General features: G+C 33.0%; 1 protein-coding gene across 1 annotated transcript in view; it reads right to left on the bottom strand.

Annotated features, from left to right (window-relative positions):
* psidin (phagocyte signaling impaired) overlaps positions 1 to 25,458 on the bottom strand; it is a 134,943-nt gene that overhangs the window by 107,391 nt on the left and 2,094 nt on the right. Inside the window, exons 2-5 of the mRNA XM_089232282.1 lie at positions 20,548 to 20,642; positions 11,160 to 11,298; positions 9,045 to 9,238; positions 3,910 to 4,012 (exon numbers count right to left, since the gene is read on the bottom strand). Of these exons, the coding sequence (XP_089088408.1) occupies positions 3,910 to 4,012; positions 9,045 to 9,238; positions 11,160 to 11,298; positions 20,548 to 20,642 (531 nt within the window). The remainder of the gene's footprint in view (positions 1 to 3,909; positions 4,013 to 9,044; positions 9,239 to 11,159; positions 11,299 to 20,547; positions 20,643 to 25,458) is intronic.

Genomic DNA, 25,458 nt, shown 5'->3' with positions numbered 1-25,458 from the left:
ATCAGAATTTAGCCAAAGGTTAGAAAATGTGGTAGGAATGAGAAATTTTGGCTTCTGTATATAACTTTAAATAACTAAGATACTTCATATGAAATTATATATATATATATATATTCAAGCCACTTTTGAGACTTTTTGAAAAAAAAACCACTTATACCATCTTATGCCATTCAAAGATATACCATCAGAATGTACCCAAGAATATAAAATGTGGTAAAAATGAAAAATTTTGGCTAATAATGTACCAATATGATATTTTTCAAGGAAAAAATGATATTTAGGTCACTTTTATTTGATTTTTTGAAAAAAAACCACTTGGTTTAAACCAAACAACCTGCAAAGAACCCCTTCAAAACACAGAACAGGCACACATCAATATCACTAGCTCACAGGGATCCCCAAATCAGAATGTTTTGCATTGTTCTGCAATGAGCCCTCAGCTGACGAAATTTTTTGCAGTAAAAATTCCTGTTTTGATGTCTGTATCGGATGGGGAGCAGGGTGCGTCTGGTAATAAAATAAAAGTTAAAATTCCCATAATAGTGTTTCTTCATTACATTGCTCTTGAAATTCTTCTAGATTGTTCTGCAGTAGTACTGATTATTCTTTGACGTACATCACAGATTTTGGCATATTCTGATTTGGGGACTGGGATATCCCTGACAAAGGTTGGCAATACCCTTAGGAGCCACACACTTTGAGAACCACTGGTGTTCTATGTTACAGTAAAAAAATTTGAAGATTGACAAATCTTTGTTTTCATCACAGCAAAATATTAAAAGTGTGAAAAATGTCAATATTAATTCATTCAATTTACTTGACAGTAGAGTTACAATTATTCGGGGTAATTCGACCTGGCAGCAGAGTGATTAGGCAGCCAGTCTCCAACTGTTCAGGTCTGGGTTTGAATCCTAGTTCGGGTATAGATGTTTACTAGCACTAACAAATACCTTGGATGGAGCATGCTGATCCCTTGGGAATATGTGTGGAACACGTTATTAAAAAAAATCATCAAATTCTGAAGTCGAAAGTGATCAATATTTAAACACTGCAAACACCATCCACACTGAATGAAGGAAATGGCATTGCATTCAGTTCAAAATATTATAACTTATTTAATGAAGTAGGCTTTTTTCCAATTTTCAGCAAGCGAAAAACTAAGGGGTGCAGAGAAAGGTTTTCCTATATTGAGAAATCATTTTTATAAAATATCTGTGCTTTTGTCAATGCTAAAATAAGAGGCTTTCATGGAGGCGAGATATCTCATCATTGCCACTTAAAGGGTTAACAAAGAAAATGAAAACTGATTGTGTGTGGATGAGAATCATATTTTGAATGGTAAAAGTGTCAGTTTTTGATGTTAGAGAGCTTTCACAAGTAAAATATCTACTGAAGTGAACATCCATTTGATAAATGTGATTAGTTGAACCAGGACACAAGACAATTTATAGTGTGATTTCAAGCCACTTTGTTGAGCACATTATCAACCACTTCCAATACTTCTAAGCAAACACAGTCATACTAAACACTCTCATTCTACTTGCATATACCAGTTCTCCTTGAGATAACAATCAAGATACATTACATGGCATTATATTTTAAAGTTGGGGGTAGAGTAATTATGCCTAGAAATGGATTGTTCCAAAGAAACCAGCATTAAAACTAGAAGTCTGTAAGTGCAGTCTAACAATGCTGTTTGTCAGCTTGACTTTGAAAGAAAAAAATCCAGTTTTTCACTGTTTTGAGCAAAGTAAAAGATATTGAATGAGCTTATCATGACTTTTTGTCTGTCAATTTGAGATTGATATCATAATTGACTTGTCTATTGTTTGTAAATTAAATGTTTAGTTGCAAGAAAGTGTACAGGGTTTCACAAATCACAAGCAACAGATGCTGCAAGGTTATATAGCGACTAAAAAATTTTCATTTAATGAGCCCTGCATTTCTTATATCAATAAAAAAAACTTCAATTAAAATTAAGCAACTTCCTTTTGTTGACATCTGGAGTGAAATCTAATATCAAAGCATCATATTTTGCTTCCTTAACTTTGGAAATTATTCTGTCATGGATTTTTCAGCGCAATAAAGTGTCTAAAAAATTGCAGCCAATGACTAGAAATGCTACCCCTATAAATATATCACCACGAAGCAGTCATCTGGTTGCCTCATGCCTGAGACCAGGGGATCTATTACGCTGATGTCGTTATGCCAGCGCTTCAAACGTGTTTGGGGTTTACAGTGCATTGTGGGATAGATTTACGTCATCATCGTTAAAGGCTGATTTTTCTCACATTGTCACTAGCGATTTTCATTATCGTCATCGGTACGTGAAGTGTTAGCTAACGAGAACCGGAGACCACTTGTTAAGCTCACGTTATGGAAATAAACATGGTTGCTAGTGCGTACATTTTTTGATGAAGGTGAGAGCAACGAAGACAAATATTAGTTAGAATTGGAAATTATTTATTCCTTATTAATTTATCAAGTTTTTCATTATAATGAATAATGATTCTCTGAATTACGTTACTTAATTCAGTAACATGATTCAGAGACAGCATTATCGTTTAAAATGTTATCTGTACACATACTGATTGGAAAAAATTATTCATAGTGATAAATCGTTATAAATTATTATTCTCGGTACAAAGATAAATTACTCTACAATGTTTTTTTTTTTTCAAATCTTAGCATAGAAATGCCTTTATTCTAAACTTAAACTCATCTCAATATAAGAATATTATTTAACTGGTAAATCTCTCTATCGCGATATGTTTTCGAAACATTTTGTGAAATTCGCTACAATATTTTTTTTACATCTCGTTCAAAATCGACGTCAATATATTTTCAAACGTCTCCATATTTTTCCCTTCTTAATTCATTTAATAACATCAATATTTTGTAATATCACTGATAGTGTTAAAATAATTGTATTGCTACTTTCTGTGCAGTACATAGAAGTGTAATGCAGTAAACACCCTTTTACACACACACGACACACTATACTCTGCGCACTAAGTAAACTTTATTAATCAACAAATTTTTTCTAATCCTTGAGTGCATTTTCAGATAGGAGTTTAAAAGAGATGTTCAACAAAACAGTGCAAATTTGGTGACACTTCATTTTCATGTTGTGTGAAACAAGGAAACCAATTGTCTAATTAATGATGTAAATGAAAGGTTACTTGTTCTTGATTTTGTCTTAATATCAAAACAGTAGATAAATATGTAAAAACAAGGGAATATATGATGATATTTTTGCTAGTCGTTTTGAAAATTCATATAACATCATTGAACATCATGTTTTAAACCTAATAATTTAGAAAATTTCCCCGTGACAGAGTTTCACGTGCGTGCATAGCCTACCTCTTTCTTAAATATTTGATGAAAATAAAAGAATCCAGATGAATTAAAAAAATATATATGTAGCTTACGAGGGGTGACTGTAGCTTATTAAATTAGGGACAATCAACACACAAACGCGCACAAAACAAATAAAAATACAATAATAATAATAACACATTTTTTTCAGCACTCATTGATAGTGATGATGTTTATCAACAGCGGAGAAAAATATCTGATTGGTCCATCCCTTTCGGAGCTAATGCAACTCTTGGACCAGGGAGTTTTTCGTAAAATTGATAACAATATACTGCCAGCTGCTGAGAAAAATTTAGTTTTTAATGATGGTCGTTGAAATTTGCGTTATGGGGCTCGTTGAGAATTTGCATTAAAGGTGTGACGTTACTAAAGACCTCATTGTATAACGACATGAGCATAATAGACCCCCAGCCCTACTCATAAATTTACAGGACACTAGTGCTTAATAATAATATAGACTGGATGGCAAATCAAATATGGTTAAAACTGATCCAAAGAAAAGAATTAAACATAATTAATAAAATAAAGAACCTGCTTCTGCTTCAATTTTATCTTCATTAACAAACTTAACAGCCATTCGTTCTGCTAATGGAAGGAGCATGGTTTTCGCTAGCTTTTCATCACCGCTGGTGGCCTAAAAAGAAAAGGGGAAAAAACTACATTTAAAATAATTCACAATTTCGGTTCAATTATTTCATGATTATTTTTCTTTGAATGTAGCACAGTATGTTTTTCACAAGAATTCTTTTAGCCTTAAACACTACAACATGAAATGCTTGACATCTCAAGCTTGAGATGTCAAGCATTTCATGTCCACAATACATGTGCACACCAGGGTTTAAGCTAGATAAAAAATTAAACTTTAAACTTTAGCAAAAAAAGTAAAAATGCGAGGAAAAGCTTTAGCAAAATGCTACAATGCTAATGATTAATGGTTGGATGTATTCTCGTTTTGTACCTCCTGTATGCACTTTTGCGAGATTGGCTACTACTTCTTTTGTATTCTAAGATTTTTTTTTTGCATTTTGCAAAAAATGTGACCATAGCTTAAACCCTGGTGCGCACCCATAATGTTGTTTGTTGTATAATATACTCACAGAAATGAAGGTACTAAGAGAGATTGCACGGGTGGTCCCTAATTGTGTAGTATATTTACCCCCACACATATTCATATTTTCTATATTCTCATCTGATCCACCAGAGTGAGTGAATTCATCCCAATAAACAGTGGCTGGCTTCTAACCCAGAAATTAACAACGGCAGCCAACGCCATTTGCTCACAGACAAGGTGTTAAGTGAGGCAACTTGCTCGGGTGGACATTTCATATATTATACACTGAAAATATCTGTGTAATCTTTTGTTCATAATACATTTATGACGTTTACAGGACTCCCACTCAAAAAATTAGAAAAAGTAGAAAAAAGCAAGACTAAAAATTAGGATGAGGGAGGATACCCCCCTTAGACAACATACTCATAGCATAACAAAAAAAAAAATTCCGAAAATTTTTATTAATTTTTTTTCATAGCACTATTTCAGTATCCTATACGATTGATTCAAGTCAAAGCCAAATGACAGAAATGACTTGGTTACAAAGACAATTTTTTGCCAAAACATTGCACTAACAATCACAGATCATTCTTTTCTGTCTCTCCTCACAATATAAGAATTTTTTTTTAGAATTTATTGACACTAACCATACAAAACAGGATTGGGGGGGGGGGGGGGAGAAGACAAAACATGAATACGGAGAAAAAAACACAGTGGGATCGGGGGGGGGGGCAGAGAAAATCAAAAGCAATTATCCATAATAGACCCAAGAGATCTATATATGATCTGTCCAGGGTCAAACCATAAATAATTTTATGTTGGCAAACACATACTATTGAAACACAATACACAGCATTATAAATATACATAAATAATACAAGTTGATCAAACAACAGCCCCACAGTACAAGGTATGGTTATTATTTTTCTCCAACAATATTTCTTTAACAAAATAAAACATGGTTAAACACTTGGCAGATATTGGTGTTTCTTTAAATTGAATTAAAAGGAGTTAATGTGATCTACAAGCAATTTTTTGAAGTGGTTTATGTTTCTTTCTAACTTTATATCATTACTTAATGTGTTATAAGATCTTGGTGTTAAATATAAAAATTGTTTCTAAATAAGTGTCTTTTTAGGTTTTATCATCTCATATTGGAATCCATATTGTCTTGCTTGTATAGGAGTGTGTCGAAATGTGAACCATGTTTGGTTTTTGTCGAAACAGTAAAATTTGATATAAATGAAGTTTATGTGTATCAAATCTATAATCAGCACTGCAATCAATATTTGATGAATAAGAATATTGACTAGATATTATATTGATGGTTTTCCTTAAATTAATTGTTATTAGTTCTAAATTAGATCTGTAGTCACCGCCCCAGATACATATACCACATTGTAAAATAGAGAAAACTCATGTAAAATAAAGTGTATGGAGAAATTCACTTGAAATTTTGCACAGATGGTAAAATCTAATATTGATATATTTTATTTTATTACTGATTGTAATAGCGTGAGATTTCCATTTAAGATTTTTATTTAATGTTATTCCCAGGTATTTCATCTACCTCAGAAATCGTGGGGCATACACAATGATGAAAAGAACCACCTGATTTGTGACATTGCAATTGCAAATCTTCTCTATTGGGGGCCGTTCAAGTATTACGTCATCATCGATGGGGGGAGGAGGGGGTTTCCGATTTGCTGACTTTTGATGACAAGGGGGGGGCGGGGTTTGGATAATGCTTACGTCATCAACCCCCCTTTATGAAAATATGAGTTAGGATTCAAAGGGGCAGAGCTGATGACAAAATTTTGCTGACAAGGGAGGGGGGGGGGGGGTCAGGGTTTTGCTGAATTTTTCTGACAAGAGGGGGGGGGGGGGTCAAAAATGGCTAAAAATTTGCTTACGTAATACTTGAATGGTCCCTTGTCATTACAGAGTTAATATATGTAGTTTTATTAAGATTCAAAACTAGTTTCTTACTATTCAGCCAGATATATATTTTACACAGATCTGCTTCTGTATGGTTTTTCAGAATATCATAATTTTCTGCTGCTATGGTTATGGCGGTGTCATCAGCATAGCCCATTTAGTTGAAGATACTTTAGATCATTAACGAAAATTAAAAACAATATGGCCCCAGAACTGATCCTTGAGTAACATCCGTGTTTATATATTTATAACCGCTAACCATATTCCCAATTTTCACAGCTTGCATTCTATTTACAAGATAACTTTTTAGCCAATTATACACAGCGTCTCAAACCAGCACAGTAAATGTTTTTCAGAAGAATTTTATGATTGATGATATCGAAAACTTTCTTTAAATATAAGAATATGGTCAGTGTTTTATTATCTTAGTTTATATTTTTATGGATATTTTCCATTAGTTTTATAGCCATTTTGGTATTTTTATTTCATAGAAAACCAAACTGAGAGTCCGAAGAATATGAATTTGTATTTAAGAAATCTATTATTTTCGTTTTAATTACACTTTCTAGATATTATTGGAAGAATTGAAATCGTGTGATAATCATTTAATTCATTTTTGTTTCAATTTTTATAAACAGGGATAACAAGAGCATTTTTAAGTTTTTTAAAAAACTTCTGTAAGAGATCTGTTGATAAGATATGTAATAAAATGAGCATGATATTCGCAAACAATTTTAAGCATTTTAGAAGAATATTCAAAGAATATTACATTATTTTTTCTTTGTTTAGAGTCTTCCACAGTCCAATCTGTCAACTCTCTTCGACAATGAACAGCAAATTATGAAGGCATGTAAGATTTTTAAGAATAATGCTCCTTCAAGACCACTTTCAAAAGCACAGTGCAAAATGTTCCGATATTATTTACATCGGAAGTCAAGATGAACCAGATGGTTTTACTGCATTGCCATCCCCTTTTTAAAGGCATTTATTTACATTTTACTGTTCAATACCAGTGTAATTGTTTTTGAAAAATGAAGCACTTTCATTTCTAGATCTTTGCTGAGTATTGTATACATTGTTTATGCCTCTGCATGCACTAAAAATACAGAAGACATTAGAATGCTATTGGGTAGCATCAGAATCACCAAACCTAGAACAGGCCTATGTATCCAACTGCTTTGTATTATAAACTGTTGTTTCACCTATACACAAAATATGTACCATGATTTCGAATGATGACTGCTAGTTACTGTTCAAGACCATGAAAATTAAATACAAAATCATTTTTTTCCATCCAGGCAAGTTTTTAATGACTACTTTACTTATTAAATGTTCAAATTTTGCACAAAAAAAAATTAATAAACCAAATGGTCAACATACGCCCTCCAGATAACCTCGAACACGATACAATTTCTGCTTTGGCAAAATCATTAATTGTAATATACAACATTTGTTCTATTTGGCAATGTATCAATGATTCCCTACTCAATTAAAACTAATCACACAAATTTTGCAGATAGGATTTGGTTGGAAAAAAGTAGGACATTTTACCAAAAAGTAGGACGAGTGGGAGCCCTGTGTGAAACACATTGCTAGGAAAACACTGTAACCGAAGAAAACATTCCGAAAGTGATTGTTGATGCCAAGAAACCATTGTCGCTTGACAGTTTTTTGCCCATCTCTGGCAAACTTTTAAAGTAACCTATCGTTCACGTAGAGTCCTGTTTGGTATATATACAAAATTTGGTGACGATTGCTTTAAAACTGTAAAATTGTAGAAAGAAGATACACACACAGAATATTAATTTTATAGATATAGATATTGTTGTAATGGTTTTGAAATAAAACCATTGTTTTAAACAATGCAGTTACAGAGGGATTTATCATAGTAAAAGATATCATTGAACATTAGACATCAGGCAATTCCAAATAAGATTTGAAAAAACATCTTTGTAGCAGGATTTATCGCTATATTATATCAAGAATAATTGTAGTAAGGTTTCACTGTAATATAAATTTCTTCGCACAGACATGCAATGACCTCTCACATGCTCAAAGAAAACTGCCTAAAAACGCTAGATTACCGGACAGAGCAGATTATTAGATGGCTAGATTATCAAAAGTTCACTGTATATGTTTGTAATTGTTTTTCTCTCTTTGACTTAATAATAAAGTGTTCCAGAGTATGCCACAAAGCTGGCTGGAAGAGATCTTAGCAAAGGATAAGTCTGGCTGCAGAGTTCTGGTTTTCAATCTTGAAATGAGACATCAGCATATTTTACTGGTTTTATCATTTATGCCAGTTTTTCCTGTAGACTGATAAAAATAGGGGATCAATTATGTGAACCAGTAGAATCAGGATAGAGAATTTGTGGACTAGTGTGTTTAGCAAAGAGAAAATTTTTGTTTGCCCAGAACAAAAATAACATTGACGTGAGAGAAACTGGTTTCAATGTAAGGTAGTATGAGTAAGTTGTAGACAGATCCATAGGAAAAAGGATCTTGTTGATAAGAGCCAGTGTATGGGAATTCTTGGCCTGACCAAAGAAGAAACCCCCCCCCCCCTGGGGTTTCAATGCCTGTGTAACCAATAAAAACTCGACAAAACATTAAAAAATTCCAAATAAGTGATCATGTTATTGTCTAGTTGACAATTATCACTCAATGCATGATTTACCTGCATCACAATACTCATGACTGCCCAGAAGTAGTAAGGATTCTTTGCTTTGAGCTTGTATAGAGCCATAGCTGTTTGTTGCTGTTTCTTATACTCGCCATTCCTAACGTATGACATGAAGAGATGTGACAAGAGTTCTTCATTCTGTGGATCTTTTTTGGTAGCTATCCCATATACATCAGCTATTAACTCAGCTGGAAAAAAATAATATTTTTTACCAAATAGATCAGAACTGATATACATATTACTTATAATAAACTTTTAATAAAATCTCGACACGATACAAATTTGTTAGGGGGGAGATCTACAGCACTCCCACTTTTTGTTACCAATACAAGAGTTTCATGTTTTTTAAAAGTTTTAATATTTTGTAATGTTTTGTATTACACTGCTCAAAACAATTAGAGGATATGTATTATTTATTTAAATTTATTAAAATTCAAGTTGTTGCTTAATTCTTGTGACATAACTCTGTGAATACCTAAGAATAAGGCAATATTATTGTTAGGTAATGTTCTTTGGAAATATTTTATCAATTAAAATGTTTAAAAAGCAAATATTAAATATAAACTGCATTTCCCCTAACTATTTTCAGCAGTGTATAGAGGTAATATCATTGGCGCTAGCGCAAAAGTTACTAGGTGCAAAGAAAATTTTTTATGGACTGTTGATTGAATTTCTAATTAATTATTTCATGATATGAACAATGAGCCAGTTTCCTGAACATCAGTAAATCTATTGTAGGAGTTAGAAATCTGTAAAGTAATTTTCACTATTTTTCATAAAACTCAAAAATTTAAACTGACAATCTCAAAATTGGACTTGGTGACTTTTTGACAGTTTGAATGTTGCCGATACATTACTCTGTTATCATACTTTTTATGATAATGATGGAAGGGGTGGGGGGGGGGGTAAAATTCCAAAAAAGTAGAAAAGTCAAACTGTGGGATCTAAAGACAAAGAGTTTTACTATATAAAATTACATCATTTGCGTAGAATGTATAGTAATAAGTAGAAAATTAATTTCTATGTTAATCCTATTGCAATTTTATGAAATTACTGACTCCATGCATGCTCCTCAGTCATTCTTCGAAACATATACAACATAAATAGAAATGCCATTGTTATGGTCATTTATGCCATTTATTTTTGAAATATATTTCATCCATATTTGTTATGGCATCTTTTTCTCAGCCAGCTTGTTGGCATTTTGCCTGTTTTGGCATTGTATTTGTATTAATTATTAGACATTTTTTATTTGCTCTATCGTCATGCTCTGAAGTCGAGTGATCTTATCACGTATTCTTTTAAATTAGACCCAAATGTTACATTGCAGCAATATTAATGCAGAACAATACATCAATTCGAACACAGACCTTTTCCTAGTGAAATGATTTTTTTTCTAACTCTTCAATTTTCTCACATGCATATACAAATTTGTCATTATGCAATCGCTAGTTGATGAAGATTGGCATAACTTAAAAATAATAACAATAAAAATTAGTAAACTAGGGAAACGAGAAACTCAAAGACTTGAATTTTAAAGAAAATCAGATTTAAAAAGTATATTTCTAGAGTATTGAGAGTATCTTTCATAGCTCTGTAGTTGAGTACAGCAATCCGTAGGAACTAAGTACAATCCGTATAACAGTTTGCAATTTTCATATCAGTCTCCTAAACTTAATTGCATGATCACACACTCATGTCCTCAGAAGTTATTTTTTTCAAATTGTTTCCTCACTGTCTTAAACCAACCCATAAAATTTTAAGACATACTGATAGCTTTTACCATGTCACTCCCAAGGAGCAAAACTGCGTATTTTTGAGGAGAACACTGTCTTAGATAGTTGCAATGTACATCATGAAATTCTTGAGCCAAAGAATTTCAATAAAGAAAAATCACATCCTACAAAGACCTGTGCAATATTCATTAGACACCTCAGGCTAATAGATATAACACAGTAAATATGAAGGTGTTACATTCAAAGAAGCAAACACTGAAAAATAAAAACTTTAAACCGTGTTGGCCTAATAACTTGAAAGCCATGGATTACTCAGTAGTAGTGGTATATATATATATTTGTCTCTCTTAATTTAAACTCATTGCTAACTTACGTTTGTGCAATTCTCTATAGCATATTGTCATAGCTTGAAGTGTAGCATCATCAGTTGGTCCTTCAGCATGAACTTCTTTGATGACATTTAAAGCTTCATCTTGGCGGCTCAGTCTGATCAAAGCCAATCCTTTCAAAGCCTGAAATAAAGTTTAAATAAGAAATATGTTAAGGGGAAAAAATCTTAAACTTTTACTTTTTTTAAATATGAAATTCTAAAAAAGTTAAGGAATCCGACAGGTGATGTTACGATTCTGAGTTACCTAAAAAAAAATGTGCTTCATAGAGTAGAACTTAACTCATTAATTCAAATTTTGGATAATTCAAACTTTTACGAGCTCCCCTCGAGTTTTCTATCAAATTTAATATTAAAATTTCTTGTTTAATTCAAATTTTGTTCAAATGTTCTGGATAATTCAAAGTTGTAAGAAAAAAATCATGGTTTTTGTACGAGCAAATTTAGTTTGGAAAAATTCTATAAGCAGTCAGGCTTTGTTTCTCTCGACCATGTTGTTATACAACAAATTTTTGAGGACCAAAAATGCATAATTTGAAAATAAAAAAAATCTGATGTAATTTCAAATTTCAGCATACTATGCAGGGCCGTCATTTCAACTTTTTCCGGGGGGGGGGGGGGCCAAAGCGCACATGTACTCAATGTATGTGTATATATATTTGCATATATATATATATATATATATATAACCATTTTTAGTGTATTTTCAAAAGCCAGAGGGGGCAACGGCCCCTCCTCCCTGCTCCCCCCAATAAATGGCGGGCCTGATACTATGGATGCAGTTTTTCCGATCTTTGACTTGTGGTTCGAGCTGCCATATTCTGTCTGCTGAGCAACATGAAAAGAAATGTGGAGCCAGTCCTGAAGATATGCTCACAGGTTTTAATGATATGCTTTTGATAAAAAACGAGCACTACTTTCTTTGAAAACGGCACCCTTTGTATGCTAACACTTACAGAAAAATTTTTCTTTTTTGCGTTAGATTTATTTTTTTAGCAACCCAGTTCGACAAAATATTTAATTGCTATTGTTGAATGGAAACCAGCAAAACTTGGTGACCTAATTTCATAAAAAGCTTATCCATGCTGAATGAATCCAACTAAAGTGCTTGAATGATAAGTGAGCTATTTCAAATAAAATGAATTGTAAGTATAGGAAAACATTAAAATACTAATTTGAAAATTTCAAGTGTTTTTTCGTTGATAACTTTTTTGACATTGTTCAGCAGGAGGGCATCGAGAATGTTTACCACTTGATTCAAATCACTTTCGGGTCATTCCATGTCAAATCACCCAGCCATGACACCCATAGTCTCAGATTTCAATGATTTTTTTTTTATTTGTTGCATTTACCATCCTTATTAACCGTGTGAAATATTATTTGCATATCTCTAAAACTTTTTGAGAAAAAAAATGTTGAAATTTATCAAAAACTGATGCAGATGACATTTCCGAGGCTCAATTTTTAAGCGGCATTGTTTGAGAAAATAAATCATAACTTTTTCAATTTTCAATATATTCAAGTGAAATTTTCACTAAAGTGTTCACAAAAACATACAGAATATGAATAAAAATAATTCGTACACTTACATTTGAAATTTACATGCAAAAAAATTATGTAAACTTTGTTTTTGTGGAATTTTTCGTTAGAAAAAATACAATTTTTCAAACGTATTTTTAGACCAGAGGCACACCAGTTACCGAAACAAATTTTATTTTAAATTTCTCATAAATATATGAAGTAAAATGCTGGAGAGAAAAAATAATGGTTTTTTGACCGTTAATATGTTTATTCTGGCTCGCAACACAAAATTCATCAAAATAAGACTGGGTCGTTCAGATTTCAAATCATTCAACTAGATACTGAAATGCAACCCATCATCTCAGATTCCAATTATTATTTTTTATTTATTGCTTCTACCATGCTTGTTGACCATGCAAAGTTTCATGTACATATCTCTAAAACTTTTTGAGAAAAAAAATGTTTTCTAACCTCACGAATGACATCTCTTAGGCTAACCCCATTCAAGCAATATTATTTGTGAAAATATATCATAACTTTGCAGATTTTCAGTATATGCAAATGAAATTTCCATTAAAATGCTCACAAAAAAATGCAGATTATGAATAGAAAAAATGTAAACAGTCATTTAAATTAAATTTTTTATTTTTTTTTTATTTTTAACACAATTTTTTAAACACTTTTTTTTGGATGCACAGCATGAATTTTCAATTTTATATAAATTTAATCCTATTAATATATTAAGAAGACTAGAAAAGTAAACATTATTTTGACAGTTAATACATTTGAGTAACAAAACAATTGTACTTATATGACTACATTAATTATATTTGTACATTTTGAATTAATATAATGATTCATGCTTAGTAAAAAGAAAATGAGTAGTTAATGCAATAATTCAAAACAATTAATAAATTTTAAAATTCTAGGATTAAATGAATTCATGAAATAATTAGAAATGCTAATGTAATGTGTCAAATGGGAGTTGGTGAAAAAAAAAGGTTTTGGGGGAATAAAATAATTTTTCAAATTAAACCTTCATGTTCAGAATCTTAGAAGTGTTCGAATTCCAAATAATTAATTTCACTTTTAATTGATCCATAAATATTTCTTATGATGCAACAAAGACAAACTTTTGCAATCTGATATATTTTTGCATAAAGAATTATTTTGTATTTGATAAATCCAGATAATATTAATCATATATATAGATTAATTTTTGAAGTTTTTTAATGTGATTAATTATAAAGTTATTTTACCACAACAGTGTTAAATTTTTTTTTAATTACTTTGATTTTTGTAGCATATATTTTAATAAACATATATTTAATGTATATGATAAATATGAAATGGTTATACTTGTGTGAAAAAAATCTACATTATAATATTTAACACAAGCCTCTATATATTTTTCCCAAGAAATAATTTAAAATTGCTGATAAAAAGCCAGAATATGAGGCATTAAATCACAAAGAATGAAATTATCAGATACAACCTAATTGTTGTAGCTGAGGCAGATGGAAGAGAGTAGAATTGAAAACCTACTGTATATAATGCCTGGTGGTGATATATAAGATGTGATGTTTCTTGTTGTGATGATGATTGTAAAAAATAATAATAGCTTCTGTGAAGATATGAACTATGGCACACTGGTCTTTGTCCTTCAGAGGGCAGCTGGTGTCTTATTTAATTATAAGACTTTATCATCCCAGCAGGTGATGATAAAGTCACTGCTGCTGCTTCATTGTGAAAACTAAAACAAAAGTGTTAGAACTAAACTGCCCCCCCCCCCCTATCCAATGATGCAAGTCTCAATTATGATCTTGCTGAAGACAGAGAACAAGTAGCCTACTCCAGGGTTAGCAAATTTTTCTTATGATAACACAATTTCCATTTGAGCTAAATATTTTATATCATTTTGGAAATAAAGGAAAATGTCAGAAAAGACACTTGAAATTTATAGTGTTGGAAAAAAAACTGGATCTGACTGTCATAAAAAGTGTTATGCAAAAGTGTAAAATCTGTTACCCATTACATCATTGGACCCATCGGACATCAATATTGAGGAGTGGAGCAAGTTCTGAACATTTATCTACTGTGTGTTTAAGCATCATAGAGCTTTTTTCTCAAAGTATGAAATATATCTGGAAGCATGCTTTAATCCTTTAAAATGTCATAAGAAAAAAAATAACAAAAGGTTTAAGGATAGTAAACTTGTATTTTTCATGTATAAATGAAATAAACGGTTGTACAAAATCAATTCCAGGGCGAAAAATATGCCATGCCTGTAGAGACAGTGAATATAAACAACAATAAATTAAATGAAGAAACTGAATACTGTGAAGAGATGAACAGTGATAGTAATGTAGAGAAGTAACTTGGAAAAATGTCAATTATTAAACAAGAAGCACTTAAAGAAATAAATTCATCTCTACAGAACATAGAAGAGTCACCAATTAAACTTCATACGGTAGTTCCACAGTGCAAGTCAAACAATGCCAAAAGAAAAGTTGCATCTGCTTACAACACTTTAAAATCAAATGTTTGTAAAGTTTTTGAAGAATTACCAGAAAATGAATCTCAAAGCACACTTACCATAATGAAGATATTAAACAGAAAGAAAATATGAATATTTTCATAAAGTTAATTAGAAATAAGACTCAATTTACCCATCACAACAGGGGCAAATTTTAACTCTGGCCCCTGCTTTAAGAAATGGGAACAAGGAAAAAAAAAAAAGAGTTCAATGTCACTGAATATGCCGTGAGAAAAACAGGAGAGCTTTTGTAAATGAAAAAGCAAAGGTGAGCCATTGTGTTTTTATTATAAAAAGAATCAAAAATTAAATTTCAACGATTTCTTTGCAATCTAATTTTTTAATGCAAAGGTTTAAATTTTTTTTCCTAGTCATAATCTACATTTTTTTTGTGAGCATTTTAGTGGAAATTATTTCATTTGAATATATTGAAAATCTGCAAAGTTATGATATATTTTCACAAATAATATTGCTTGAATGGGGTTAGCCTAAGAGACGTCATTCGTCAGGTTAGAAAACATTTTTTTTCTCAAAAAGTTTTAGAGATATGTACATGAAACTTTGCATGGTCAACAAGCATGGTAGAAGCAATAAATAAAAAATAATAATTGAAATCTGGGATGATGGGTTGCATTTCAGTATCTAGTTGAATGATTTGAAATCGGAACGATCCAGTCTTATTTTGATGAATTTTGTGTTGCGAGCCAGAATAAACATATTAACGGTCAAAAAACCATTATTTTTTTGCTCCAGTATTTTACTTCATATATTTAGGAGAAATTTAAAATAAAAGTTGTTTTGGTAACTGCTGTGCCTCTGGTCTAAAAATTCGTTTGAAAAATTGTATTTTTTCTAACGAAAAATATCACAAAAACAAAGTTTACATAATTTTTTTGCATGTAAATTTCAAATGTAAGTGTATGAATTATTTTTATTCATATTCTGTATGTTTTTGTGAACACTTTAGTGAAAATTTCACTTGAATATATTGAAAATTGAAAAAGTTATGATTTATTTTCTCAAACAATGCCGCTTAAAAATTGAGCCTCGGAAATGTCATCTGCATCAGTTTTTGATAAATTTCAACATTTTTTTTCTCAAAAAGTTTTAGAGATATGCACATAATATTTCATACGGTTAATAAGGATGGTAAATGCAACAAATAAAAAAAAAATCATTGAAATCGGAGACTATGGGTGTCATTTTGGCATTTTGCCGGGTGATTTGAAATGGAATGACCCTTTCTTCAACCTACGGATCAAGGTGTACCATTCAAAATCTGAAACTTTTTATCATCATTTTAAGAGTAAGTACATTACCAGAGAGAAAGTACAAATAAAAATTACTCTTATTAATTACTAACATTTAGAAAACAGTTTTGCAACCGATGATCAAGTATTTTAATTATTGATAATTATTATCCTGTGGGAATACTGATGCTTAAGTTGCAAATTTGTAATCATTTTACGGATCCAATGTAGATTAATTGGGTAATTTGAATTTGATAATTCAAACTTTTTTTCCAGTGGCTTTGGACTTCAAATTTTGACTTCCTAGTCAGACTCGTTTTTTTTCTACTTGTGTGGATATATTGTTACTATGCATGCAGAATATGTCTCCTGCACAGAATGGGGAAAAAACACGCTAACATAATAAAATTATATAATATACAACATTTCTCCAGCATAGTTAAGTTTCTGTGTACACTGGAGCATCTTTAGGCTTGCGAAGCTGCCAACTTTGAATTTGAGTCATTGGAAAGTGAAGGAACATATGCTGGCACGTTGTTTTCTGAAATTTTGGGTAACTGACATGCTATTCCACTAAACCATCTGCAAGATCAAATCCAAGCTTTTATGATGCAAAGCCATCATACCACATGTCTGTAAAATAGCTAATTTTTTACTATTGCTATGCTTTGTGGAGGGGGAGTAAGCTATAAGAAGATTAGGAATCACAGATCCGGAAGATATAAACACCTTAAGCATGTTTTTTATGGGCCAAACATCCACTGTCCTGCAGAAAGAAGAAGGACAGCGACAGAAATCCCCACTCAGAGCCCAGAACGATCATTTAGTGAAGGTTTGCATTCCTCCTCCCCAAACAAATAGCTTGACAGAGAAATAGGATGTATCCTGAAATTTTGATGCTAAAAAATAATAAGGTAAAGGAGGGGGAATAATACTTGTAAAATTGCAACTTTCCTCATGATAGTTTGATATACAGTCAAACCCTAATACAGTACTCTCCGATTTAACAACAGAAATTTTTAGTGAATAGATCTTCCACTAGTTCAACTATGATTCAATATAATGCAGAACTTGTAACAGTGCCAGATACAAAATAAATAATGGTGATAAATCCGAATTCAAGTGTACGTGTTGCCAACAGCTATGATTTAACAGTCATAATCATCAGAATTTTGCCTCAAACCTCTGGCGTGAACATTTTTAAAAACTGATTATATTATATGATTTGTATTTTTATAGTTTGTTCGGGTGGTATGGACTTCAGTCCCCTCCCCATCAGAAAGTTACCAAATGTGGCACCTAGCTTGCAATTTTTTACTTTCCCTGTGCTTCGTAGATGCAACTGAATTTTACTGTCTCATTCATTTAATAAGGTTCTAAAGCTGCTTAGTGTAAAAATAATAAAATAGAGTAAGAAATTGAAATGGTGGTGATATAAAAATTAATTGTATAGTAATCATGGATTGATTTGAAGGTGTCATGGATTGAGAGAAGGAAAATTCAACTTCAAACATAATTGGCACATAGCCAAGTTTGAATTCAATAATACCCAAGGTGAGATTCCTGACATCCTTGGAGGAATTGTTTTGAGTCACCTGGAGAAAGTGCAGGGTTATGATACCCTTGCTGTGTAGGGTGCATATTCGGTCCCTCACCAACTGCCCCTTGAGAAATTCCTGCAGTATTGTGTTTCACCTGGATAACAGATTGGTACTATAGTAGTAAAAGGCTGGCAGTAGCCATTCATTCACGTTAGCTCAATGCCATCAATTCCACGTGATATTTTCTCTGATTGTTATCCAAAATAAAGAAATTTGAAAAACACAGATGATTGAGATATACGAAATAATGTAACTAGCAGTGGTGTCAGGGTGCAGTAGGTGCTTCAGCACCCACATTAATTCATACAAATACAACGCCACAGCAGGCAAAATGCCCAACGAGGTGGCTGAGAAAAAGATGCCCATAAAAATATGGATGTCATATATTTCAAAAATACCGCAACCCAATCAAAAATGCAATTACCGTATATACTTATGTATAAGCCGACCCCCCTACATCAGGACCACCAAAACCGCAATAAATTGAAAACCCGTGTATAAGCCGACGCCAAAAAATCTGTGCATTTCATAGGAAAAAAAAACTTATATTTCCATGTAAAATGAATAGTTTATGGAAATTTACAATAGAAAATGATTCAAACTTTTTAATCCATTTCTTTTGAGTCTCCAAGCTCATCGTAATCCATCAGATCATCAGATCATCATAGAGGGTGCGGCATCGCCCCTATGATGGGTACACTGTCATCGACATCGTCACTTTCAAAGAGGATATCATCTTCAGTTCCTTCCATCGCATTGCTTATGCAACACTTTTTGAAGGATCGGATGATAATTTCGGTGGAGACAGAATTCCACACCTCATGTACCCATTGGCACACTAGGCCAATATCAGGTTTCTTCAAGGCACCACCTTTTGTGGTATCTTTATCATCGGAACTCATCCATTCGATCCACAAACGCCTCAAATAGTCTTTGAAAGGCTTGTTAATGCTCACATCTAAAGGCTGTAAAATCGACGTTAGCCCACCTCGTATTAAAGCCAATGATGTTTTCGATTTCTTTGCCTCGTCTTTGAAATTTTCGGGAGTTTGAACATATCCCATACCAATAATGCCGGTTTCTCGAACAGTGCTACAAAAATGACTACTGATTGTGCAGGGTCGATATTTTCTCCTCAAAAACTGACCCGAGTATAAGCCGACCCCCTCCCCCACTTCAGGAACGAATTTTTCCACAAAAAAACTCGGCTTAAACACGAGTATATACGATAATAAAAATCATAAACAATATATACAAGTGATAAAATATTATACAATGCCTATAAAGAAGACTTATGGTTGTCTTATTCTAAATATGGATAGCTTCTTGATTTACCCCAACATGTTTATCATATTTCTTTTTATACGTGTCAATTTTGTTACAATTAACTATCTCCGGGGGTAAGCTATTCCATTTATTAACAACCCTATTAGAGAAAAACTCCCTGCGACACTATAACCTTGCATTGCCCCTCATCAATCGATACTAGTGTCCCCTTGTAAAAGCAGTCGATTGGCAGTGTACTAAAAATTAAACAAAGGCAAAAGACTTTCTGCCCCACAAGAAATTCCTTGGGGATTGTTTTCAGAAGTGGGAATCCTTTTTAAATGAAGTAGGGAATTTCTAGGAACAATTAGGAACTTTTTGTGATTTTTGTAAAAATTTGGGAGATTTAAGAACTTTTCGGGAGGTTGAGTGATGAAGCTAACATTCAGGAGACTCCCAGAAAATTCTGGAGACTTGGCAGCTATGACATTGTGTCATTTTATTTTCATCCTACATGTAGAATTTGTTGGGTTCTGTTTACAGATGCTTAGCACAATTTTTTTTCGTTGTTTGTACCAGCAATTCTGTAGATAACAAGGATGTGTAGATTTTGATACTCATTTTAACATTGAAGTCATTTTTCCTCCAAGATGAACATTTGACTATTTGTGGATATTTTGGTGCAGTGGAGTAAAGAGGATAAAAAAAACAGGTAGGCTGAATAGGAAAAAAAAACTTGTGTTGTGTTGCCTTTTTCACCTCTCCTTACCTTTCTTCAATGCTTTGAAGTATAAGCAAAGCAATGCTTGTGAACAAAGAGATCACCCATTATTAGTTTGGACAGAAAAAATTAAATCAGCCAAAATCATTATAATCAAGTTTTTACAATTTTTTGGTTCATGTCTGGCCTACTTTTAGAAAGTGAAAACAATGAATAATGTCATTTATAAGAACCATGAATAGCATCTCCAAAGCAGAATGTGTGAAATCTGTGACGTATCTCCCATAACAATCTGGAAGAATTTTAAGAAAAGGGTAGAAAACAGAAGGGTAGAAGGTTTAAGAAGGGTAGAAAACACTATTATGGGAATTTTTACCATAGAACATTTCCCAGTGAGCCGAAGGCTCATTGCAGAACAATGCAATACAGTTTGCTCTGGGGAACAACATTAGCCTGTCTATTGTATATTCTAACTCACTTTGGCGCACAGGACATCCTTCCCATCCTTTTGCTTTTTAATCAGCTTTTCAGCTTCTTGTAGAGCCTTTTTGTTATTTGCATTGTCCAAGTAATCTAAAAGCAACGAAGGGAAAAAAATAAATTAACATTGATCATTGAATGTACAGTTTTGACATTCATGCAACATGACTCAATTCGTAATAAGCATGTTCACATAATCAGACATGACTGACTGTCAATAATAGAGGGAAAATTGGGACAAAACTAAACAATAAAAATACTGTGTGTATATATATATATACACAGGGTGGGCAAAAAGTCCATAAAAACTTCAAAAATTCATAAAAACTGGAAAAATAACCAAAATAAAAAATGGTTTGCAGGGTTAGCATCGCTAAGGAAAAAAAGAACTAAAAAACAGCCTATAGGTGGTGCTGACATACACAAGTCAAAGAAAAGATATGCAAATAACGAACAGAATGACTCCAACTCATTAATTACAGCAGTAATAAATGATTGGAGTCATTCTGTTAGGTTTACATTAACCATTTCAGTTAAATTAGTCATTAATTACTTGTTTTTGACATGACAAGCATCAAAACTGGTTTAAACCATCAAAAACCTAAATGAATGCTTTTGGATATTATTTTGAACACAATAGGTTGATGACATGATGAACACAACTTACTTTTTTGTACATTGTGTTTAAAACAGTCAAAAACATGTTGTCATTCTTACTTTTACACTTCTAAGTTATAGGAGGGAGTTTTTCTTGAGCATCATATGCAATCAGCACTGATAAATTAAAGGACATTTTAGTCCAATTTAGTATTTTTATTGCTAGCTATATTCTAATGTTATGCACAATAAGGGGGTATAGTTTTAAGTATCAGTGATTATCTAGAGAATTTACTAACAAATCAACATTACATACATGGTGTAAAAAAACTTTTTAAACCTATCTGTTATGAAAGGAGTATAGAAGATGGTTTATATCAATACGCATATACTGTATAAGCAGTTAAAGAAATTTGGGAAGGTCAAGAATGATCTTGAATTGAAGAACAAACAGTTCCATAGTTTTTCTTTCAGCGTTTATGTTACGCTCTATTGAATATTTTACATGAAAATACACATATATTGTCCAAAATAATTCTGTAGAGAGCAGAAAATTATTTTACAATCATATTAAGTATTTATTCTTTGTATAGCAGTCACTTCAAACATTACATGCAATCAATGTGTATTTTCAACGGGAATTTTTATCCTGAAAAGCAATATTTGAGATTTTTGACAGAGGGTTTTTGTCGTGACAGTTTAAACTACTAACTATCATATGTCAAAACCTGCCAACCCTAGTTATAGTGAAAACTTTATAATTTTTAAAATTGTTTATATTAAAACAATATTTTTTGTATCTTCATCATTAGTCATTTGACAATCATTCGCCAATCACTTGTTGTAGTGAGATTCTTATTATAATGGACTTAGAATAGCTATAGTATAATCCCTTTTTCTTCAGCAACTTTTTTTTGGCGATTTTGTTTGACTTGTTGGTATTTTTCTTTCATTAGCATTTTTTTCCCCCACCAGTTATTATTAGTATTTGCTTCAGTTTTCACTGCTGGTCATAGTGTGAGAGTGAAGCCATTAAAAGAACAAAAGCGATGAGATTGCTGGTCAAAATAAGCTTTTGTACCAAGCATGGTTTTTGAATCGATTGAGTATTATCATTTTGAAGCTTTTTTGTCTTGTTGTACCATATCCCGTTTTCGCAGTTTGTTACATTCAGTTCTACTGTTGGAATATCTAGTTTTGGATTCATTTTCTCTCAGTTTGTTCATTTATATTTAAATTTTTATTAATTTTTCGCATACTAGTTGCTATACCCAAGCAATTTACTACTGAGTGACAAGTGAGTTGTGCTGGAAGTGTGTGTGTGTGTACCTAACAATCTCGGTGTGTGTATAGTGTTGTATCTGATTTTTCAGTTCTGCTAGCCATATTTCAAAAGTGTAATGATCAAATATTTGCACCATTGCAGGCCTGTTGCTCCCTGTGAAGAGACTTTTCAATGGGGAGATAGGCTCGTGTTCACACTTTGAAGTTGGGAAATGCAGAAAATCAACTTCAGCCAACCACCACTGTGGCACCAGTAGGGTCCAAACCTGGGACCTCGCCATGCGAGTCCGTCACTATAACCTTTGAAGACCGGACACACCCTGCTTCCCATCTCAGAGAGATATCGAAGTGTTCCCAAAGGATGGGTGTATCCAGAAAATCGGCACTATAACTGCTTGATCACCAAAGCAGTGGAAAAAGGATACCCGAAAATGTTTTATCTTCATTTTTTCATATCATCGACGGATGGACAAATCCCAAGCGCAGAGTAAGTATGACGACTAAGAAATTAATATAGCCTTGCCTAATATTTTCTATGAGATTACTAAATAGAAATCTGTGGACAATACCAATTTTTTAGAATTTATAGCAGTGTATCTATCAATAATAAAGACACAACAACTATGTCTTAGAAAAGTCGAGAGTACAATTTTTCACCTGTTTTTTATGAAAAAAATGTAATGGGGCCAAAAAAATTGTTCTGGCGCCTAGGTATCTTTGCAATTTGTCAGGTTCTGGTATTATCACTTTTTGGAGATGCATTGATTTTTTTCTTTGGTAAGAACTTTGTTTCCCTCTTGGCGACTTCTCCTTATGCTTTCAGGCGTTTTTCTTACCAAAGAAACTCCACACATCACAAAAATAGATTATACTACAGACGCTCCCTTTCCACAAAATTACTTACTTTTCACAAATATATAATGGAAGTTTTCACAAAAACAGGACCCAATGAGAACATCTGGACTGACTCCTGTACAGCCAAGATTGGAGCAGGATTTAACTACAGGCTAGACAGGTTGCAGCCTAAGTATGCAGAAGACCTCAAAAATCTCAAACTGTTGTTTTTTGGAGAAATCTCTCAAAGATCAAATTTTAACACACTAAAGTAAGTAGTTTAGAATTTTGTTACCTCTCATTACAAATGTTTAAACGCTGTGGATACGTATACCGGATATTTATTCAGTGTACGGTTGAACAAGAAGTGGTGTTCATTCTGAGAGAAAATATAGCATAACATACGAACTCTCCGTTTATGGATACAACACGTAGAGGATATCGGTCAATTAGTCTCAAGAGAGAGTCAAAGGTTAGCCATGAGAAGAAGTCGTTAATAACTATGTTATGCTCCATGTATCTGTCCCACCAGTCACCTCTCATCTTGTGATAGGCATCAGGAAAATTGAGTCCTGCTTGTGCCCACTTGCCAGTACCAGGGGGTCCCCAGAAAACTATACAGGCAGTCTGAAAGTCTCTGGGTGTTTCATATAGCATAGCATATCTGAAAGAAAGTATGAAATCTAACGGAAACGATAAAGAATTTGTTATATATATCTTTGATACTGTACTCTTCTTGAAATCTCTTCTGTATTTCGAGCATAGTGTTATACTTTTCAGGAACACCCAGTGTGTATACTGGTGACACGCTATTCTCTTGCTTTGAGCAATAAGAGACGTTGTCTTGCAACGTTCCACACATCACTTCCCAGTGACACCCAGTATGCATAGTCTTTAGCTGTGCTAGTCTTTTTTTCCTATATCCAAGCATATCCTTGATAATGAAAGGTACTTGACTCACCTTGCTGTACCTGGCACATGAAACTCTTGCAATCGTAGAGCCAGACCCCGGGTGGTCCTGTGCGTAGGGGTTGTTGAGAGTGAAGCACCAACGCTTTGCTTGTGAGTCCATTTCCAGGCGTAGGTAAATTGTGAGGTGTAGTATTACCCAAACAATGTTCTAGTAGGCACCGTAGGTCTCCAGGTGGTCCTAGAGTATAGCTGGGGGTGAGTTGGACCCCTTAGATGTATTGCCGGAAAGCCAACTTTCAAGAATTGATGAATCAAATTAGAACTCCGGCTAGTATTCACGTTTGTATGGCATTGAACTGACAGCATGAAGGTTGATGATTTGAATCCTGGTCGCTACTATAGTATTTTTTGTTTTCTTTTACTTTCATCTTCTGTTTTTCCCCCTCTTTTACATCTAGTTTTTTGGATGATTACATTTTTATTTTCTTTGTTTTTCACTTTTATTCAAAGATTATATTAAGTGCCATTATCGCCAAAAGGTTGAATCGTCATGAAACTTCATGACAGTCGATTCATTTCTAATTACTTATTTTCAGAGATGAAGGGCCATCATGCGCTTGCTACATGGGGTGGCAGATCAGCAAGTGAAACATGCTCACTGGCACTGAGCGAGCCAAAACTATGGCAAAATAATGGTGAAATCACATCGCATTAATTATAAAAATTATTTGTTTTTCTATTATTTTCAAAAGATATGGCAAGCCAGTGACGTTACTGAAACAAATCTGCTGTACATCAAATAAACGTGTCTCTAAGAGATGCAATAAGGTGTGTGATGTCATTGCAAGTCTTCTACATTCTAACTTTGAGCACCTCGAACTTGCAAACTTTGAGGTGCAAATGCGAGCTGATCTCCCCATCAAAAAATCTCGCCACAGAGAGCAACAGGCCTACAAACAGTACAAATATTCAGTTACTACACATCACTCACTTCACTTCTGAGATATAGATGGCAGCACTGAAAAACCATACACAACACTAGATACGCACTCAGACTTAGACACACACACACACACTTACACTTCTGGCACAACTCACTAGGTAGTAAATTGCCTATGGCGATAGACGAGTTGTGCTCGGTTTGAAAAAAAAAAGTCTTCTACCGTATACCAAATAAACACTTGGCTCCAAATATATATATCCTATGCTACGTTTAAAATGCTTTAGATCAAGCTGAACAAATTGCAAAAAAATATCTAGGTGCCAGAAAAAAATTTCAAGT

Source organism: Pholcus phalangioides, unplaced genomic scaffold (genome assembly GCF_987345545.1).
Source record: "Pholcus phalangioides strain wild (caught in Gottingen) unplaced genomic scaffold, Ppha-v1.0 ptg000005l_1, whole genome shotgun sequence".
Taxonomy (NCBI): Eukaryota; Metazoa; Arthropoda; class Arachnida; order Araneae; family Pholcidae; genus Pholcus; species Pholcus phalangioides.
The sequence above is the reverse complement of the archived record's forward strand: the minus strand, read 5'-3'. Positions and strand labels throughout refer to the sequence as shown.